The following is a 21,682-nucleotide window of genomic DNA, read 5'->3' as shown; positions in this document are numbered from 1 at the left end:
TAAGAGACCTGCAGTTCCATGTACCGAGTTTCCAATCGTAGTCCTTTTTCCAGAAGCGGATCAATCCGTTCGGGGGTCCCAAGCGGTTGGATAAACGGGGCCCTCCAGACATTTCCATTGCTCTAAATGTTTTCATACTTATGGCCAAAATTAGACTTACTTTTTACAACAGCAAGCAATCCTTTATATATATTTTCAGGATATAATCTCCATGATTTTTGATAGATTTTTCTTTCGTGCTGTTAACTATGACCTCCACATCCTAAACCAACCAGACCTATTGGAAACTAATCATTTTGATATTTTTCTGCGATAAATTCCATGTTTTTCTCTTTTAAGTAAATGCAAAAAAATCTGTTCACTGATGGTTTTTATGTGTGCTAAATCGCAATGGGAGTTTCTAAATTTCTCTTAAATTATCAAATCTTTTTATCAATTTTAACAGCGATGATGAAAACAATTTAAAAGGGTAACAATGGAGACTTTTGCCGGTGGGCCGTAAATTGAGAGCATTTTAAGTCAAACGGACAGTATTAGATGAGAAAGAAGATTCATGAAAACATATAAGGGCAAGGTTTTAGGTGAAAATTAACTATGGTTAAGCATTATCAAAAAAACATCTGTACTAACTTTGGTCAAAGTACACTTTATGTACAAAGTATACATATATGTATACCACTGCGAGAATAAATAAAATCGGTAGTTACTTTTGCGATCTGGAGGTTTCATCACGGGGCCCCCTTAAGCTCGGGGCCCCCCGCGGCCGCTCAGTCCGCTCATAGGTAGATCCGCCTCTGCCTTTTTCCGTTGCATGGGTCTGGCATGATTGGTCCAAATCGGTGTTACTTCATGGTGACTTTTCGTTGCAATTGTACAGAGGGTGGCTTGCAAGGCCTCTCCCTCCGCCTCCTATCTCGTCGGTGGAACAACGCATCCTAGCTGTTTTACGTCCCGTAGGATGCCAGGACAGGGTGTACAGCCGCCCCTAACATGGGGAACAGACGCTGGTTCGAGCCGCTCCTAACATGGAGAACAGACGCTCGGGGATGGACTACTACCAGGTAGCAGTCCATTCCACCTCTCAATTCAGCCTTGCCGCCCATCCGCCCAAGGGGGTGGGTTTCCCCGGGTACCCAAGCTTGGATATTTAGACGACAAGTTACCGTTCTGTACGTCGCGGACGTATTGAGTAGGAGTTGAGGAGGAGAGCCTGTGGTAGCCTTCAGGAGGCGCAGCAATACAGCATCTAAATAAGATATCCATAAAAGTAAACGTCGATGGGCTTCCAATCTACAAGAGCTCAAAGGACGAGTTATGGCCAATACTTTTCAATATAGAAGAAGCTTCAAGTATACAACCAATGGTAATAGGGATCTTATTATTATTATTATTATTTATTGGGGTATGACGGACGCTGCCGTATTGTTAGAGCCAACATGCTCTAACAGACTTTTTTGTTCTTAGGGCATTTCCTCCCTACGGTTAGGCCTTATCTCGGGCTTTCTCGGTTGTTATAACTCGTGTGCGGGGTTGGTGTGTGTTGATTGACTATTGCAGTATGTGGTGTGATGAGGTGCGTCGGTTTTTCTATTGCTGGGATGGTGTGTGGGAATCCGGGGGTAGGTATGGATGAACCGGGTATGGAGCTTCTTGGCGGCTGATTTGCGCCTTTTGTCACTGGCAGCGCTCCTTCTGCCCTCTCCTATTTCAGGTCAGCCGAATTACGAATATCCTACGGACAAAACCAAAGGAAAAAGAACCAGAAAAAAAACAGAAAAAAAACCCAGACAACAACGCACAAGTCTGCCTCCCTATGGTACGGTTATACTCCCTGCTCTATGTGACTCCACAAACCGGTCTGGTCTCCCTGGGACAGATCTAATTAGACACAGGACATGTAAGGCTGTACGAAGTTACACAACTTTGGCTGGGGAAGGGATAGGGTTTGGGAGGAATAAGGGATGGGAATCATAGGACCAAGCCGGTGTCTCTTGCATAGCGGTATATTATCCTCATGAACGCGATGTCCCTGCTCGCCAATATGTTGCGTATTGGAGTACCCGGCCGTTGGCCGATCCTCTCGGTCTCACCCCGCAGAGCTGGTCGTGCGGTCTCGAGCTCCACGCAGGACCAAAGGAGGTGGTCCACATCGTGGAATCCGAAACCACAGCCGCAGACTTTTGTCGTCGCCAGATTTATACGCTGTAGATGAGCACCCAACGCAAAATGATTCGACATAAGCCGAGACATCATACGGATGAATGCCCTATCCACAGGGAGCCCACCAAACCAGGACCCCAAAGAGACCTTTGGGGAGATCGAGTACAGGGAGCGCCCCAGCTCGTCCGCATCCCACATGCTCTGCCAGCGGGCTAGGCAGAGTTGCTGTGGGGAGCGCAGGTACTCGTGGGGTGAGATTGGACGGTCATAGAGAAGGTGCCGGACTCCTTTTTTGGCCAACGTATTCGCCTTCTCATTGCTGGGAATTCCACAGTGAGAGGGTATCCAAATAAGTGATATGCGAAAGGCCTTGTCAAATATGGAGATTAGGGTCTCAATAATTTTCTTCACAAAGTAGTCGTGGCTCTTTAGGGCTTTCACGGACTTAAGTGCTTCAATGGCGCTTAGACTATCTGTGAAAATAAAATAGTGGTCCGGCGGGTTAGCACTTATAAGCAAGAGAGCGTAGAAGATTGCGGCAAGTTCGGCAGTGTACACGCTGCACGGTTGACACAATTTATAGAAGGCTTCGGAAGTCGCACTAAAGACCCCGAAGCCTGTCCCCTCCTCTGAGGATGACCCATCAGTGTAATACTGATTTTTTGTAGGTACGTGGTCATACTTGTTCTTAAAGAGGCTGGGCACATTCTTCCAGCGAAGATCTTTTGGGAAGGTCTTGATTTCCTCACTCATCGAGGACTCTGTCACTAAAAGGGAACTGTAGGACTCAGGAAAATCAACACGGTTTATTGCTTGTGTGGCGCAAGGAATGGCCTGTAGGGCAACAAAATCATCATACACTATGAGTGCTTTAAAATTTTCTATGATCAAGGGATTTGAAACTGAAGCCCGAACCAAGAGGCGAAGCGCTAGCTGCTCAAAACGGAGTTTTAGCGGCATCACTCCGCACATCACTTCTAGGGACATGTTGTGGGTAGATTTCATGCTCCCTAGTGCGAGTCTGAGACAGCGGTACTGCACTCTTTCCAGTTTCAAAATCAACGTATTGGCTGCCCAGTGGAAGCAAATGCTTCCAAATTCCAATACGGATAGTACCGTTGTCTTATACAGCCGCAGGATATCTGTTGGGTGTGCTCAAAACAGAGTTTTAGCGGCATCACTCCGCACATCACTTCTAGGGACATGTTGTGGGTAGATTTCATGCTCCCTAGTGCGAGTCTGAGACAGTAATAGGGATCTATTGAGGAAAAAGTAAGCCCAGTAATGTCAGCTTATTTCTGAACCCGTTCGTCGCTGAAATGGAGGATGTGCTGAAGCATGGTGTGGTGATCAATGGCCACACTTTTGCAGTCTCCATTCGTGACTTTATATGTGATTCCCCAGCCAGAGCTTTTATCAAAGATATAAATCTAATTAAATAAATGTAATCATTTTGAGCGTTAAGATAATATTGTAAGTAATTGTTTTACTACTGCAAATTTCAACAACCATTTTGGTTGCCAAAAGTGCATTACAGTGGGGGATGAAGAAATGTTTGGTAGGATGGCGTGATGGAAAGTTCGGTAGCTTCAGGACAAAATGGGCTTTGAATGATGTGACTGAAATCTCAAATCTTCTGATGATATTAGAGATGCCATTAGAATTACATAGGCCAGTTCGTGGGCTGGATTGCGTATCACGTTGGAAGGGCTTAGAAGCCCGAACTGTTTTGCACTATATTTTTATTGTCATTTTGAAACTTTTCTTCCTGCCGATGTTTATGAACATTTTTTATCATTACTAGGTAAAAAGGCCCGGTTACACCGGGGCGGACTAAGTTTGTTTTCCTTTAATTCTAGAAAAACAGTTTGGTTCTTTATTTTTTTTTATTAGGTCATTGGCAACAAATCATTGTATTGTTTTTTTTTTTTGGTTTTGTAGTAGGAAGGGAATCCTCATAGGATACTCCGCTTCTCCCAAGTGGAGAAGAAGGGTTATGTGGGACTCCGAGTATTCGACCTACCCAGTAAACCACTCCCTAGGCTGAAGCCCCCTTCCCAAGAATGACATGTGGTATGTGAGGGGGTCGCCTATCTCCGAAGAGATACTCGTTTGGTCAGAAGGACCCCGGGTGAACAGTTATATCCCAAAAGATTATGCCTGTTACCCGTATGTGCCGGTAGTTCCGTGAAGGCTGTCCATTTGTGTAGCAGAAGGTCTCGATCAGTAGAGTATCTTGCGACGATTCGGTATCGTGCACTCGAGCTGATCGGTTGTGTTTTTGGTGCGCTCCACAACGAGTAGAGATTTACCGTTAACCGTGACAGCTGAAAAAATCGGTGCGTGGGTGATTGGACAGGTGCGGTGATTGTGTGATCGAAGGTGCACCGAGTTGATAACGGTACTTGGGGCAAAGTGTGTGGTGATTGTGTGATCGAAGGTGCACCGAGTTTATAACGGTACTTGGGACACAGGTTGTAGGTGGATCGCATGGGAAAGGGGCGGTGAAAAGAACGAGCCGACATTCTAACGACGGCGTTCTACTAATAAAACTGTGGGGCGGCTAGGAGAGATCATGCCGCCAAAGAAAGCGAAAGCTGCCGGTACCGGAGAGGGATCCACCTCGGGGAAGCGCACCACCAGGGTGTCTGCACGAACACCGGAGGGGACCTCTGAGGTGGAGTCAAGCAGCTCAGACTCGGACTCCGATAGCCACAATCGAACTGTCGTGGCAAACGGGTCCCCGGCGGCAGTTAAAAAGGCCATTACACTGGCAAAGAAAAAGTGCCGTGATAATGCCAGCGTGAAAGAGCTGAAAGAAGTAATCAAGAAGCTCTTGGAGGTGATCGAGCGGGCACAGGGTACCATCGAAGAGTTGAAGGAGGAACGAGCCGATCACGCGAGGGTGATGGAGCAACTGCGGGCCATGAGGGAGCTAAATGAGAAGGGGGTTCAGCGCTTCATGGAATCCCAGACCCGACTAATTGAACGCGTTGAACAGGTGGAGAGAGGGCTGGAGAAGGCTAAACCGGCAACGAAGGGGAAGAACGCGCAGGAGAGAGAGACGACTGAGCAACCGGCGAAGGAGGAGGCTTGGATCGTGGCAGGGAAAGGTGGTAAGCCGAAAAGTATCAAGCCAAAAAAGTTGGAGGTTTCGGAAAAGAAATCCGGAGGCAAAGAGAGTGAGAAGCCACGAAAGAAGCGCCCTACCAACCCTGCGCTTCTTATCAAAGCGGGCACGCGCGAGGAGCTGACTAAGGCGCTCCCCGATGCGCGACAAAGTGAGAATTTTGAGGCGACGATCTTCCCCTTTGTCAAATCGTTGCGGAAGTCCCACAAACAAGATGCAATGGTGGTGGAACTGAAAGAATCCACGGAAGCGGTGGAGGAAGTAGCGGAGGCTCTTAGAAGTATTGTCTCTAAAAAAACGGCGATTCGCACCTTGGTGCCGATGCGGGAGGTCCATGCCGTGGTATCGATGCGTCGGTAACCAGGGAGGAGATAGTCGTAGCACTCGAAACGGCAACCAAACTGCGCCTCACGACTCAAGGGGTATACGTCAATACAGCGCGCGACGGATCACTGAATGCGTTCTTCAGGGTGCCGGTATCGAAGGTAGAGGAGCAGAAGGCTTTTTCAATCAGGATTGGCTGGACAGTGTGCAATCTGGTTGTATCGGAGCGACGGATCCGATGTGCCCGTTGCGGCCAGCTGGACCATGTGGCCGCCCGGTGTCAAGGTGAGGATCGCACGAAGCAGTGCTTCCGCTGCGGAGAAGACCGCCACATGGGAACACCATGCCGTCAACAGGTGGGAGACACTACAGGAGGAAAGTCCAACACCACAGTATGCAAGTAATCCAACAGAATCTCCGGGGTAGCAGTACCGCCCAGGACCTGTTAGTGCTGACAACACGAGAGAAGCAGTGTGATGTTGCATTATTGTCAGAAGTGTATCGGGTCCCGACAAACAACGGGAACTGGGCGGCGGATAGAAGCGGCACAGTTGCAATAGTAGCATCGGGTAGGTACCCAATACAGAAGGTTATCCCTGTTAGTTGCGAAGGAGTGGCCATAGCGGAGATCAACAGCATCACGTTCGTCTGCTGCTATGCTCCACCACGCCGTAGCATCGAGGAATTTCGTGTCATGATGGACGTCATCCAAGCAGCGGTGCATGGAACGGAGAAGTTGGTACTTGCCGGGGACTTCAACGCATGGGCGACCAACTGGGGAAGCAGAAGGACAAACCAACGGGGCGAAGATCTGCTGGAGACCGCGCGGGAATTAGGCATGTCGTTGCTCAATGTCGGTGATACCCCAACCTTCACCGGGATAGGGGGCGTAGGCCCAACGTCTATAGTCGATGTGACGTTCGCCAGCCCAACCATATGCGGGCATGCCAACTGGAGAGTTGATGAAAGGTTCAATGCTAGCGACCATAATGCTCTCCGGTATTTTATTGGAACGCCGCAGCAGGATCAGACTCGTCGAACGAACGAGAAGTGGTTTAATGGTAAGCGTTGGAATATTGCACGCTTCGACAAGCCGTTGTTTGTTGAAGGGCTAAGGTGGTCCGAGTTACTGCAGGAGAACCCAAACGCCAGCACGATGGGGACACTGGTAACGCAGGCGTGTGATGCAACAATGCCGCGCAAACGTTCACGCTCTCGAAGAAGACCGGTGCACTGGCACACTGAGGAAATTGCGGAACTCCGTCATAGCTGCCACAGGACTCGCAGATGGATGAAACGAGCGAGAGACCAAGCAGTGAGGCAGCAGCGATTGATAGTGCACAGGGCAGCAAAAAAGGCGCTCTCGAAGGCGATCAGGAAGAGTAAGCGACGGTGTCTGCAGGAGCTGGCGAATCAGGCAGAGGACGACATCTGGGGGCAAAGCTATCGAATAGTCATGTCTCGCCTGAGGGGCAGTCAAATTCCACAGGAACGCTGTCCGGAGAAGCTGCGGTTAATCGTCGATCATCTATTTCCACAACACGAGGAGGTGGGATGGCAGAGGTCGAACTCGGACCAAGCAACAATGCGACCGGTGACAGAGGAAGAGCTGCTAGCCATTGTCTCGGCGATGCCAAAGAACAAGGCGCCGGGCACTGATGGTATACCGAACATAGCTGTCGTGGCCGCCGTCCGCGAAATGCCGGAAGTATTTCGAACAATGTATTAGCACTACCTAGAGGAAGGCACGTTCCCTGGAGAATGGAAAAGTCAGCGGTTGGTACTGCTACCAAAGGGAGGCAAGAGACCGGACGACCCCTCTGCGTACCGTCCCCTATGTATGTTGAATACGTTAGGGAAAGTCTTCGAGAAACTGATCGTTAACCGCCTGACAGACCATCTGGAGCTGACTGGTCGGTTTTCGTCAGTCCAATATGGCTTCAGAAAAGGGAGATCAACGACTCAGGCGATCCAACTAGTAGTAGATCAGTGCAAGGAAGCGTACGCCATTGGCAGAACTCACCCGGACCGTAATAGAGTTTGCCTGATTATAGCACTTGATGTCCGAAATGCATTTAATTCGGCGCGATGGGACCGGATTGGAGAGAGCCTAAGCATCATGGAGGTACCACGCTATCTGTACGAAGTCTTACGTGACTACTTCCAAGATCGGCTTCTTGAATATCACACTGAGCATGGCAAGGTTGTACGGCGAATCACCGCAGGAGTCCCGCAGGGATCTATTTTGGGACCAACTTTATGGAACGCAATGTACGACGACCTGCTAAGATTGACGCTGCCGGCGAATGTGAAAATGGTGGCCTTCGCTGACGACGTCGTTCTGACAGTAGCAGCAAAACAAGCTGCAGGAGTCGTAGCTGAGGATGCCGTAAACATAGTTCACCAATGGATGAACTCAAGATCATTAGAGCTCGCGCAGCAGAAAACGGAGATGCTGGCGGTAAGCAGTCTTCGAGATAGGCATGCACCTGTATTTGTCACCCTCGATGGGGCCAACAAACGCTCGGCACGAACACTCAAGTACCTAGGAGTGGTGTTGCACGACAGGCTTTCTTGGCGCCCGCGTGTCGAGTATGTAGCAGCAAAGGCCCGTCGAATCAACGATGCAGTTACTGGACTGATGCGCAATCACAGTGGGCCACGAAGCACAAAACGGAAGCTTCTCGCCAACGTGGCAAACGCTGTGATGAGATACGCAGCACCAGTGTTTGCAGAGGAAGTGGCGGATCGGCAGTACCTTCGACGGAACTTCGGACGAGTTCAGCGCCTGGCAGCGATACGTATTGCCAGCGCATTCAGGACGGTGAGGTATGAGGTGGCATGCGTTGTTGCAGGAGTTATACCCATCGCCTTGTTAATCGACGAGGACCTTTGGTGCAGCAAGCGTAGGCAGAGAGAAGAAGCGACAGCTGCGGCGATCCGGAAGGAGGAGCGGATCACCACTATGCGGTTGCTCCAGGCTAAATGGACGGAACTGGGACAGTACCAAAGTGCCAGCCGGTACGTGAGGTGGACGTATCTCCTCATTCCACAACTTGAGCCCTGGTACAACCGTAGCCATGGGGAGGTCGACTTCAGCCTGACCCAAGTGCTGACCGGTCATGGTTTTTTCCGGGAGTATCTCCACTTGAAGGAGCTTCGACCGACCCCGTGGTGCCACTCCTGCTATCGGCGACGAGGCACTGTGAGGCATGCATTGTTCCAGTGCCGAATGTTTCACGCCACACGCAACCGGTATCTGAGGGATGGCCGAGGCCTAGTGCTCGCACCGGAGGACCTGGTGCCGGCGATGTTGCGGGACAGCGAGACATGGGCCGGCATCAAGATCGCGGCGGGGGAGATCACCGGGGAGCTTGGTCGCTCATGGAAACGCGAGCAGGAAATCGCTGCGCGTGAAGAAGCTGCAGAGAGGGCAGTAGGCCGCGGACCCAGAGCGGGGTAGGTTGTAGGCTGCAAAAAGTCGCTGGAGCGCATATTACGGGGCATGAGCATAACACCATGCACCCAATAGTCTGTCGTTAAACAAATATGCTGGGTAAAGGCTATAATCACCAGAGTGCAGGCACAGTCAGGTCGAACTGACTTTGGGCAATCCCCCTCGTCCTGTAGTAATGCCATCCGGTTAGATCCAGGCGAGGAATCAGGGGCCAATAGACGTCGGGGGTTTTGGCCGGTAAAAATCCGGCACTAACCGTGGACCCTTGACAGGCGGGGACCGGTTGTCTATCGAAGATTTCCTCCTCATTTTTAATGTTCGATGTATAGATCTATTAATATACTGTTGGTATACTCACATGTTATCCGTACCGATTTTACCAAACGCTGCCAGTTTGAATAATGTTACAAAATCTGGCGACATAAACGCGCGTGACCATAAGCTCAACGACGTTACGGTGATACAATAGTGTGCTGGGCCTGTGTTGTTATGTTTAAAATCCGCGTGAATGAACAACAATCTCATAATGAATAGATGCTGTAATGATTGATCCATAAAGGTATACTCACATATGATCGATGCTATACGTAAACGGTGTTGTTTATAAAAAGCCCTAGGTACGATCAATTAGCAATGATCTCTCTGTAAACGATATTTTTGGCCGCGACGCCTTCTTCATCGACGCGCTCAGGGTGCTGGATCAAAATCGCCACATTTTCACGTGAAGTAACTCTCGATAGTGCCACGTAGAGTTGTCCATGTGCGAAAACATCGGTTGGCAAATACAGTCCCAGATCGTGCAGAGACTGCCCTTGCGATTTGTTGATCGTCATCGCAAAACACACCTGAACTGGAAACTGTTTACGTCGAATTTGGAACGGAAGTCCGGCATCGTTGCTATCGCAGTAAATGCGTGGCAATAGCACGTCGTCCCCACGCCGTTTACCCGTTAATATCCGCGCATGGATGCAGTTTCGCCTTAGTGCAACTATCTGCAATCGCGTCCCGTTACACAACCCACGTTCGGTGTGTAGGTTCCGAAGAAGTTGCACCGGTGCAAATTGCTTGAGTTTAAGGCTATGCAGTGGGATGCCGCTGATGTTAAGCGAATTGAGATATTCGGGAGGCAACTGCAGATGTTCGTGCTCTTCAGGGTTTACCAATGTATCGACCGACAGATACTCTTGGTCTACTTCAGGCAATTTCACAGCATTGTTGATGGCAGTCACATCAACATTCAGTGGAGAAAGAATTTCGCGATCGGTGAAAAAATTGGGATCTTTGTACCATCGCTCGATTTCATGGTAAATTTTGTCAATGAGCTCTCGCACGTCAGCTCCCTGGTTGGTCGAAGAATTGAGCATCATGTCGAGGGGAACTTTTGCGAAGGTAGGGTCCAACCCAGCAAACGTTGGATGCCGCCCCTCACCGATGCTCAAAAGAAACTCGGCAAATTCCTGCAGCTCGGCGGCTAGATGCGAGTTAGGTGCTCTTTGAACCCGCATATTAACCCGCAAACTCAACTTCTGACAGTGCTCCCACAAAGGGCTCTTCTTCAGGCACTGGCTAATGATCTGGGCATCGGTTCCCTTTGGCACAATTGGGAGAATTTGCCGAAAGTCTCCGCAAAGCTGCATCACCTTCGCCCCGAACGGTCGCTGGACCCCCACTACGTCCTGCAACGCCCGATCGATGGCCTCCAGAGCATAACGGCTACCCATGGACGCTTCATCCCAGACTATCAAGGATGCCTGCCGGATTAGATCTGCCAACTTTGATTGTATGGTGATAGCACATTGGGAACGGTCATCGAGTGTTAACGGCAGTTTAAACATGGAATGGATCGTTTTCCCTCCGGTCAATAACAACGCTGCGATGCCACTCGAAGCAGTTGCTAGTGCAATTTTAGACTGTCGACGCGTATATGCCAAGATCTTTTCCAACAGGTACGACTTTCCGGTACATCCGGGTCCATCCAGGAAAAAGAAGTTGTTGTCGCTCTCGGAAGCATTGTCAACCGCGGCTGTGATGGTGTCGTACACAACTCGCTGTTCCGCATTTAACATATGCACTGTCGAGAGCGTTTCCTCAAGATCATCTATGCTGTAGGATCGCTCCGCATCGATCAGCGCATTGACGTTCGTTTTCGCCATCACCTGGTCTCTAACGTGGACAAACTCGTTCAGCTGCGGCATGTCCGGGAAACTGAACAGATCTTTGGACGGTGTAGTGCCCCTCAGATACCGATCTATAATCTGCAAAGCTCGCAGATGCTCAACGTCACGAAGGATCCGGTTTTGCTCGGAGTCTTCCGCTGTATACCGTGTCCGATGGCTCCGACGAAAATCTTCGCACAGATGATCCGCATACGTATCCCACAGGCGTCGCGTGTTCTGCACGAATCCTTCCGACAGGATGAGCGCGAAGAGGTGGCGCAGTTGGGCAGGCATCTGAAACGAAACGGCGTCTTGCATCGTTCTGTCCCACTCGTAGTCATCCTGAAGCAGTCCAGCAAGTGTAGCCGCCTGTTTGTAGGTGTGATATCCCGTGGAACACATTCATACACCAGGGTTAAACACGTCCGTTCTTTATTCCCGTTCTCCAACGACTGCCCCCAACTCAGCTCTCTCCACTTGAACCTATTCCGCTCTTATACCTAATACCTAGGTATAATACCTTATACCTAGTAGCTACTATACCACATCCTCCCCCTGGCGAATATGACTACTGAATTTTAATTCTCAATGAACCGTTTCGGTTTCTTTATCTCTCTAGGCACCCGCGCCTCTTTTGATCCGGTTGATTCTCTGGATCTTATTCCTTATTCTCCTTTCCTTTTAATGAATTTTTTAATCTGCTTAATATTCCGATCGTAAATTTTACCTGTACTTATTTCCTTTACCGTAATTCTACCTGCACCTGTAATTTCCATTACCTCATGTAACGATTCTTTATATACCGCCTCCGTCTTACTGCCGTTTTCTCTCATAACTAAAACGGTATCTCCTTTAGTTATACTTAACGGTTTAGCCCCTCGTTTTATATCTTCCCTCCTATTCCGTTGAAATTTCACCAGCTTATCCCTATCCCGAAGCTCCTCGTCATCTACCTGTCTAATATTTACTTTCGGGTTCGGTAGCCTGTACCTTAAAGCTCTTCCAAACATTAGCTCCGCCGGCGGAATTTTTGTTGTATGATGTGGCCATGAGTTATAGTCCGCCACGTATTCCGCCAGTGCCTCTTTCCAACTTTTCTTCTCTAAACGCGCTATTATCGCAACTTTATTTATGCCTTGCATTCCACGTTCGACTAATCCATTTTCTGTAGGATTTAAGGGCGTGCTATGGATTAGTTTAATTCCCCACACATTTCCAAGCCACTTCTTGAACTCTAGCGCGTTGAATGGGGGGCCATTGTCTGCTTTTAATTTCCTTGGCACGTAGTATGTTAGGAATATCTTGTTAAGCGCCTTTTTTATTCCGTGCGAATCTGCCCGCTCTACTGGGACAGCCACCAGAAACCGGGAGTAGTTATCGGTCAATACCAAAGTTTTACCATTCTCTGTTGTTGTTGAAATGTCCATGGATACATAGTCCCACGGGTTCTGTGGCAATTCCGTTATCTCTATTGGTACTGGTGTGCTTCCTGACCTTACTAGCTGGCATTCTGGGCAACTCTTTACAAATTCTTCAATTTCTCGATCCATTCCGGGCCACCACAACCCTATTCTCAACACATTTTTCATAGTTGACATCCCCGGATGGCTTCTATGTGTCAATTTCAGTGCTCTCTTTCTCAGTGAACCTGGAAGAACCATCTTTTCTTGTTTCATAAGTATCCCATTCTCCACATACAGTTCTTTTTGAAACGCCTGATACCTTTCTATCTGCTTCGGCCATCCACTTTCCTTTGGTAACCAATCTATAACCATTCTTAGAGTAGCATCTTTTTGAATTTCTATTCTAACCTGATCTGCAGTTAGCGCCAACAACTGGTCATTGATTCCATCCAAACATGCACTAACACAACAAAGTTCATGCGGTTCTTCTCCAGACTCAAACTGAGGATCCCCTGTCGATCTATAAAGCCTCGAAGCAGCATCTGCTATGTTATCTTGTCCCGCAACGTGTTCAAAATCAAATTGGTAATGTTCCAAACGAAGAAACCATCCTTCCGCTCTTGACATAATCCTCTTCCCTACATCCTTGCATTTTGACGGTTTTATCATAAACTTCAAAGCCTCGCTGTCCGATCGCAAGAGAAATTTTCTCCCTAACAGATAATACACAAACCGTTCCATAGCCCATACTATCGCTAACGCTTCTCTGTGTAACTGTGGGTAGCGACTTTCCGCATCTGTCAAGCCTTTAGAAGCGCATGCTATTATACGAGCTTCTTTTGTATTAGAGTCTTCCTGGGCTAAGACCGCTCCTAGACCCCAAGGCGAGGCATCTGTGTATAATATAATTTTATCGGACTCATTGAAATATCCTCGCTTAATCAAGTCTTCCTCAGCCACCTTTTTCAGTTCTTCAAATGTCCTTTGATGAATCTCTTCCCATTTAAATCCGTCTCTTTTTACTAGATCTCGTAACGGTTTCGTTTTATGCGAAAAATTTCTTATGAACGGACCGATAAACGTTAGCATACCTAGGAAACTCCTTAGCTCTGCTGTATCCTTCGGCCTCTCAAATTTATGAATGGCTGACAGTTTCTCTCTCATGGGCAATATACCCTCGCCGTCTAACGTGAATCCTAAAAAATCTATTTTTTCTTGCCCATGGCACGATTTCTCTTCATTTACCGTTAGTCCGTTATACTGGATTACTTCCCTAACCTTTTTCTCCAGCTCGCTTAGTTCTCCTAGCGTTTTGGCAAATATAAAAATGTCGTCCAAGTATACTAGAACATTTCTGTAGTTCCGAAAAATCTTCTCCATTTCACGCTGGAAAATTTCGGGCGCACATGACAATCCAAATGGCAATCTTTTGAACCTCATTAACCCTTCTGCTGTCATAAATGCAGTTATGTGCCTAACCTCCTTATCCAACTCAACGTGAAAATATGCATCCTTCAAGTCTATCTTGGAAAACAGGATCTTTCCATTGTTGTTGGGGATATCCGACCAAATCCTCTCCAACGAAGGCATAGGATACGGATCGCGTATGATAGCCTTGTTTGCCTCTCTATAATCAATCACTATCCTAAAATCTTTGTTTCCTTTTGGCACAAGTACCATTGGTGAAACGAAGGATATTTCCGCGTCCATGCTGTCAACATGTTCGATAATGCCTCTCTGTTCCATTTCCGAAATTTTTTTTCCTACATCACTTTCAAACGCTTTGGGTATGTTGTATCTTATTATTTGTCTGGGAGCCACTGTTGCATCGATTTGGAACTTTACCGGTTTCCTAACTAATTTTGGGAACTCTTCAACGTTACGAATTCCCTCTTTTATATAGCAAATATTTTTCTCCCCATGCCGCCCTATGTATACTAATTGTAGCGCCGATGCCGTTTGGAAACTCAGTAATGACAATTCGGCACCTTTTATGACAAAGAATGTAGCACACGTTTTTTTCTTATCACTCTCTCCTGTGGATATCATTGCTTTGAACGAGCATTCTACGTCTAATACCGTTGAACTTCCATAACTACGTAATGTCGTTTCTGGGTGCGGTTGCCAATCGCGCACACTAGACTGCGAGTGCGCTCTGATGTCCCACCAGGTTTTTGGTGTGACTGTGTTGACTGATGCTCCGGTGTCCACCAAAAAATCCACCTCCACTGCTCCAATCTTGCATATGATCCTGCGTGGATCGCTTACCATCAGCTTCGGGGTTGGTTTGTTTAGCAGCTGAGAAAGAAATTTAAAACAAAATAGATAATAGGAATGCCGTTAATACACTAATTAACACACGTCAACCTCATTCCGAATCTTTTTTTTTTTGATACCCTTCTTCTACGTCCGAGACAACCACCTGGTTTATGTTCTCGCTCGGCTTCCTTGCTCCATCCCGCAATTCATTTCGCCGTAATTTTGTTTTGCAACAAGCAGCAAAATGTCCAATGGCACCACAACGGAAACATACCGTCCTAGCCGCGCCGCACTTTCCCCATGCGTGCATTTTGTCACACTTTTGGCACTTCTGAACACCTTCATTCTTCCATTTCTTGGAACTACCACCTCGTCCCCACGATAAGTTGTTCCTCTGATTTCTTTCTCTGAACGAAGCATATCTTTCTCTTTCGGGCATTCTTGAAGTTACCGCCGCTACGTAGTTTCCATTTTCAGTAATGCTCTGGGAATTACTTGTTGCTATACGGGTTTCCACTTCTTTCTTCTCCATCCTCACGAAATCCAAGTGTTTTCCGTGTTTTATGAGCTTGTCCAAATCATTACCCAATAAATCAGACACTTCAAAAAGCTTTTCCGAGATTTGCGGTATGGACCGCCTCAGCACTGCCTGTACTAATTCCTCTGTTTTATTCTCATACGAAAGTGCACAAAATTTCGTTTGTGCTTCCAACCTTACTATCCAATCCGAAAATGTTTCTCCCGTTCCCATTTTCATTTCTCGTAACTTCATTCTATCTTTGCCCTCATCACACATGCCCCTGAAGAATTCATCCACACCTATTAATGTTTCTTCATAAACGCAACCACCATCTCTAACTCGCTTTTCCTGCATTTCTATAATGTTCAGCAAATAGCTTCCCGCAAACACTTTCATGCCTATCAGTTTCATCTCGGAGTCCACTTCACCTTTACACTTCACAATTCTTTCATACTGTCCTCTAAACCGTGCCCACTCGGCTTTCCTCTCTTGTATCGGCAAATCTTCCACAAACGGTTTTAGGGGCCAAGCCCCGGCCAGAAAATCACTTTTTCCTTTTTTTTCGCGCCTTTCCATCACACTATCGTTTCCAATTTCCCAGTCTGCACTGTCCTCTACCGTCCAACCACCCATTCCTTCTTTTAGATCCATCGTCGCACTAGATTCTCTTCAAACTCTCCGCGATGTTGTTCCTTCACTACTTCAGCAACTACTGAAACTGATTATTCAATTCTGGCCGAACCTCCCTCCAACTTGTCTTAACACGTTTTGATCCATATTGCACCAGAATTATACTGGTCTATTCCAGCGAATTTCAACGTGTCAGTCCTCTTTTTTGCGCCGTTGTTCGTGCCAGGTACGTTACCTGTTGTCTGCAGACTATACGTATCGCACTACAGTTCCGACAAAACGAGCGGGCTGCGCACGAGTCCGTAGAATTTGGGCGATTGCTACCGCTCGTATCAGACTGCAGAACCAACTCGAACGTGTCGTCCATGCACATGCTTCATCGGTATGTGCGTAGCCCATTCTTCGACCCTGATACACCAACTTACCTCACCTTGCCGAGGGACATGAGCTGAACTCGGTTACCATCTCGGTTTTTTTTTTTTTTTTTTTTTTTTGTTTTGCGAGGGACCATGAGCTACACTCGGTTACCAACTCGACTTACACGTTGCACGAGGGACCATGAGCTAAACTCGGTTACCAACTCGTCTTGAACGTTGCACGAGGGACCATGAGCTAAACTCGGTTACCATCTCGATTTTGTTGTTTTGCGAGGGACCATGAGCTACACTCGGTTACCAACTCGACTTACACGTTGCACGAGGGACCATGAGCTAAACTCGGTTACCAACTCGTCTTGCACGTTGCACGAGGGACCATGAGCTAAACTCGGTTACCATCTCGATTTTGTTGTTTTGCGAGGGACCATGAGCTACACTCGGTTGCCATCTCGATTTTTTTTTTTTTTTTTTTTTTTCCACATTACTATCCTCGGTATTAGACGTTTCTTTCACTCTCGAGAATCCTTCACGATTCTCCACCCAGACTTTCAGAACTCCTGGCAGGATCGCCAATGTGATATCCCGTGGAACACATTCATACACCAGGGTTAAACACGTCCGTTCTTTATTCCCGTTCTCCAACGACTGCCCCCAACTCAGCTCTCTCCACTTGAACCTATTCCGCTCTTATACCTAATACCTAGGTATAATACCTTATACCTAGTAGCTACTATACCACAGTAGGTACTACAAACTGTTCCATCGATGGTGCGCAAATCCTGGAACGACGTTGGTCCTTTGCGGTAGTACAGCAGTAGGCGCATACAGTACCGCTCGATCAGCGCCATCGAGCAAGAAACCATTCGACCGATCACGCTTGCACCACTACGTACACGGCGTATCCAGTGTTTGCCTGAACCACGCTGCCAAGGAAGTCGTTGTGCTGCCTGCGGTACTGCGTATCGGTAGTAAAGCGGGAGATCCTGGTAAGTAAGCGTCCTGGCATAATCGTCGTGGGCCGCCAGCTCGAAGAACCGCGTGAGCATTGTGTGGTGTCCTCGGTTGAGCACATCCTCGACCGTATCTTGTGCATTGAACGTGACGCGTTGGTGATTCTCGAGATGGATTGGCAGCTGTACGACTGTATCGGACTTGGCCCGTAACTCGAAGCGCATAATCCGCCAGCAACTCCCAGACGCAGAAATGTACCGTGCATCGATGTACCGCTGAATTTCGTCCACCTTCCCATCCGGTGAGACCGCCACACGGTCGTGTCCTTTGTAGACATATTTGTACAAATATTTCACGCTGGTCACCGTCGTGCACACCTCAACATTGATATGGCAGTTGTATTTACTAACCAGCCACGGATTGTAGGGGACAACGTAGCGGTTATCTAGCTCAACGCCATGGTTACGCCGAGCATCGAGCTTCACGGTACGCCCGTTGTTACGGCGACGGTACAGCGGATAACCATTTTCCTCACGTCGTGTGTGTTCGCAGAATGCTTTCGGGAAGTGTTTCGAACAGACACCATCCTTCATGCAGGGTGCCTGAGGATGTGATGGTCCACACGGGCCATGCATCATGCATTTCCGGACCGTTTCATGCAGTTCTGCATTAACCGGATCTGGTATTTCTGCTGAACCCACTTTGTCATAGTCCGCTGCAGATCGCGGTTTGTCGCTGTCTCCAAGAATCAGCAGACAGTGTGCATGTGGCAGACCCCGTTTCTGAAACTCGATTACGTGTATTCGAGCGATCTGAAGCCCTAGCGCTCCTGCGGACAGATCTGCCAAAATCGCCTTCAGTTTTTCTCGAAACACACGGGTAGTCAAGTCCGGTCGATCCGCAGCTTGTTGGCGGGGTAGTAATGCCTGCGTTATTTCTACCCATGACGGATTGCATGTAATCGTGATGAACAGATCCGGTTTGCCCATCGCCCGAACGATTGCCATCGCATCCTGGTATTGCGCGCGCATGTAGCGGTCACTGCCAACGAACGATGGTGCCAGGATGACTCGAGTGCCTGCTCGATCCAGCGTTGTTGGTGCTGTGGGTTGCTGCAAGTCGTTGACCACGTGCTCGACACCAGCTAGGTCCATGATACCGGCATAGGCATCAGCACGCAGCTGCGCTTGATTTTCACGCTGAAATCGTAATCGTTGTGCTTCCATTTTGCAGTATTGGTCGACACAACACTGCTGCAGTAAACGTCCAGCACGGTGAAATAGCGAATGGTTTCCTTCGGGGTAGCTGATACGGTAAGCCGCGTACTCGCGAGGGCTCACCTGGCATGATAAAGAACCAGCTTCGTCGTCTTCACCGTCACTACCTGTGGTATTTGTGTTCCTTGCCGCTCCCGCGTTGTTCCGCCTTGGTGCTTTGCGCAATCCGAAACTCCAACCAACTTCAGCGTACGGATGTAGCAGCGGATATTGCATCGCATCGTATAGTTGAGAGTGCTCAGACACTTTCATCAAGGTACCGGTGCCACGATTCTCTAAGACAATGTCTCGAGGTTCTGCATTGTCGCTGCTGACGAATATGCCAGCAACCTCGTCCGCTGTCGGTCGATTGTAGCGACGGTGATCGACTCCTTGCAATCGGGCGTGAATGCGCAGCTGCAAATTTTCTTCCTGGGCCATCCGTTCATACGCATGGCGAAACATGCCAGCAAGTGGATTATGCTCATTAAAGATGTTTTGTAGCGTGGCCACAATTTCCCGATTGAGCCCTCCGGCGAAAGAAACCCTGGCTTCAACCGTTGCACTACTTTGTTCCACTGAGTGGGAGTCGTGGAAGTACAACTGAGCAAATATCGGTGTACGTCCTGGAGGTGGTGCAAGACCACCGATGCGATGACATAGGGCGCCCTGGATTCGATAGTTGTATACACCACGACCGGCTACAACTCCTTCATCCTGACGTACTGGATCGTTCAAACGCACCGATGCACCCATGGAGGTAAATGCGAACGCATTATTATATGCACGAATTTGTTGCATAAATTGTCGCATATTAAATAATTCTCGTAGCACCGCTGGAGGTTCATCGAACTGTGGGAGAACAATTTGTCCACTGTTGCAACACAACGAAGGAGCTTCTCCTGGCCATTTCATTGCTGAACAGTACGGACATTCTTGTTTTTGCCCCAAAAGATGCCTTTCTGGATCGTCGCAATTATCGTCGTGGTAGCCGAGTCCTGCCTTATATGTGCGATTTCCGTTTCGCAGCATAAGTTGGCGTCGACGGTATGCCTCGTACTCCCGTCGATGTTGAGGTACGACCGTTGTCACAGGCACATTAGCGTTACTGATGTTGGCGACGAAAGCTGCAGTGATAATGGGTGTAGTTGGTGCGGCTACAGGTGGCTCGTCGATGTTGAGAGCAACACGCTGACGGTATTCGGCTTGATTCTGCCGGTGCAATCTTGCCTTCCGAGCAGCGGGTGTCTCACCATTTGGCGGGGTGGCATAACGGGTCATCACGGAAGATGTACCAATTCTGGAATGAAAATAATCTTAGCGTTTTTTCTAACTTTGTTGCTTGCACTACATACCCTGCATCATGCATGGACGTCGAGGGCTCTGATTCATTTGGCAAAGCAATGCCGGTAGCATTAGGCAATGCATCCAAGGTGATACTCGAAGTGTTCTCCATCGCAGGAGCAAACAGTTCCAGCTGTGAAGATCTCTCGGTACTTATAATAAAAAAAAAAAATATATATATTTTTAAATTGGATCTAGTCTTTATAAAATCTGTACACATACCTTACAATCCGCAAAGATGTTGTTGACTCTACTTGTGCTGGAATACCAGCAAGACCTCCGGTTGACACATTTCCCGATGATCTTGAGCGCACATTGGAGGCGTTTCTTTTGCGTTGACGATACTCTGCTTGATTCTTTCGATGCAACCTAGCCTTCCGAGCAGCTGGTGTCTCACCATCCGGCGGGGTGGCATAACGGGCCATCACGGAAGATGGACCAATTCCAGAAATCTGATTCTGAAAATAATCTTAACGTCTTTCAGACTTATTTTCTTACACTACATACCCTGCAGCGCGTATGGAAGTCGATGACTCGATTTCATTTGAAAGAGCTACATGACCTTGCACTTCAATATTCATAGCCGAAGCGTTCTGTAGTGTAGTAGCAAATGGCGACATCTGCGAAGATGGATCCATACTTCATGGAGAAGAAACTATAATCATTCACTATAAACATTAGAAGTGAATATCTAATGTTTATCAATATACCTTGCGATCGAGGAAACGTTTTAGTTTTCACATGTATGGTTAAAATAGTGGAAAATAATGCGAAAACAGTAGAATCAGTAATCTGGCAAAACAGGCCAACATACCATTCGTAATCGTGTAGAATAACTGTTTTTCTATTGAAAATGAGTTTGGCCGACTATCTGTCCATTTCTCTGGTTGTTATGGTGATCCTTTGATTTCCCCTCAAGCGAGCCTGTTTCTAAGGCAATCAATGCAATGCAATGGGATGAGCGTTCGATGTGGTCCCATACAAAAGTAAGGTTTTGCATTACTTTTGGTGCCTTACTTTATCCAAGTAGTGGAGTAATTACGGTGAACATCACCCTCGTAAGCATCACTCCTACGATTATTTAATATATAATCATCACAGAGTGCAGTTGCTATATGTTCATCTAATGAGTATGCACATTTTCTCGATTTGGCAAATTCGCTTCTTTTGCACTTCGTTGACTGTTACGGACATACATATGGAAATGAGTTCATAGGAAGTAATGTTCACAATTTAACTCATTTGGTAGACGACGTAAAACGCTTTGGCATATTGTCTAATTTTAGTGCATTTCCTTTCGAAAGTAAATTGTATCAGATTAAAAATTTAATTCGATCTGGATATAAACCGTTGGCACAAATAGCTTTTAGCGCATCAACGAAATCTATGAATTCGGTGAACAAAAATTCCCTACACAATCTTCAAATCCACAATTGAAACAGCCAATTGTGAAAAAAAGTAATATCGCTAGCAAATCAACTGATATTAATATCGCCAAATATGTATAATATGTGAAAAATGATAGCAAAAATAAGTGGTTCTTAACTAAAGAAAATGAAATAGTAGAAATGAAATATGGTTTAGAGTCCAATGATACTATTTCGATTCACGGAATACCAGTCAACGATCAGAGGTTATTTTTCGAAAAACCAATAAGATCCTCCTATTTAAACATTTATGTTTCATCTTTGACACAAAATTCGCAAATTCGCAAA

The 21,682-nt window shown here is 47.5% G+C and overlaps 1 protein-coding gene across 1 annotated transcript; it reads right to left on the bottom strand.

Annotated features, from left to right (window-relative positions):
- Positions 1-9,694: 9,694 nt before the first annotated feature.
- LOC131264139 (uncharacterized) lies at positions 9,695-20,079 on the bottom strand. The gene is made up of 3 exons (XM_058266431.1): positions 19,979-20,079; positions 17,130-19,923; positions 9,695-11,596 (listed from the first exon to the last, which is right to left on the bottom strand). The coding sequence occupies exons 1-3, from the start codon at positions 20,077-20,079 to the stop codon at positions 9,695-9,697; spliced, it is 4,797 nt and encodes a 1,598-aa protein (XP_058122414.1).
- Positions 20,080-21,682: the final 1,603 nt, after the last annotated feature.

The sequence above is a fragment of the Anopheles coustani genome, chromosome 3 (genome assembly GCF_943734705.1).
Source record: "Anopheles coustani chromosome 3, idAnoCousDA_361_x.2, whole genome shotgun sequence".
NCBI lineage: Eukaryota > Metazoa > Arthropoda > Insecta > Diptera > Culicidae > Anopheles > Anopheles coustani.
Note: the sequence above shows the minus strand (reverse complement) of the source record. Positions and strands in the feature narration are given on the sequence as shown.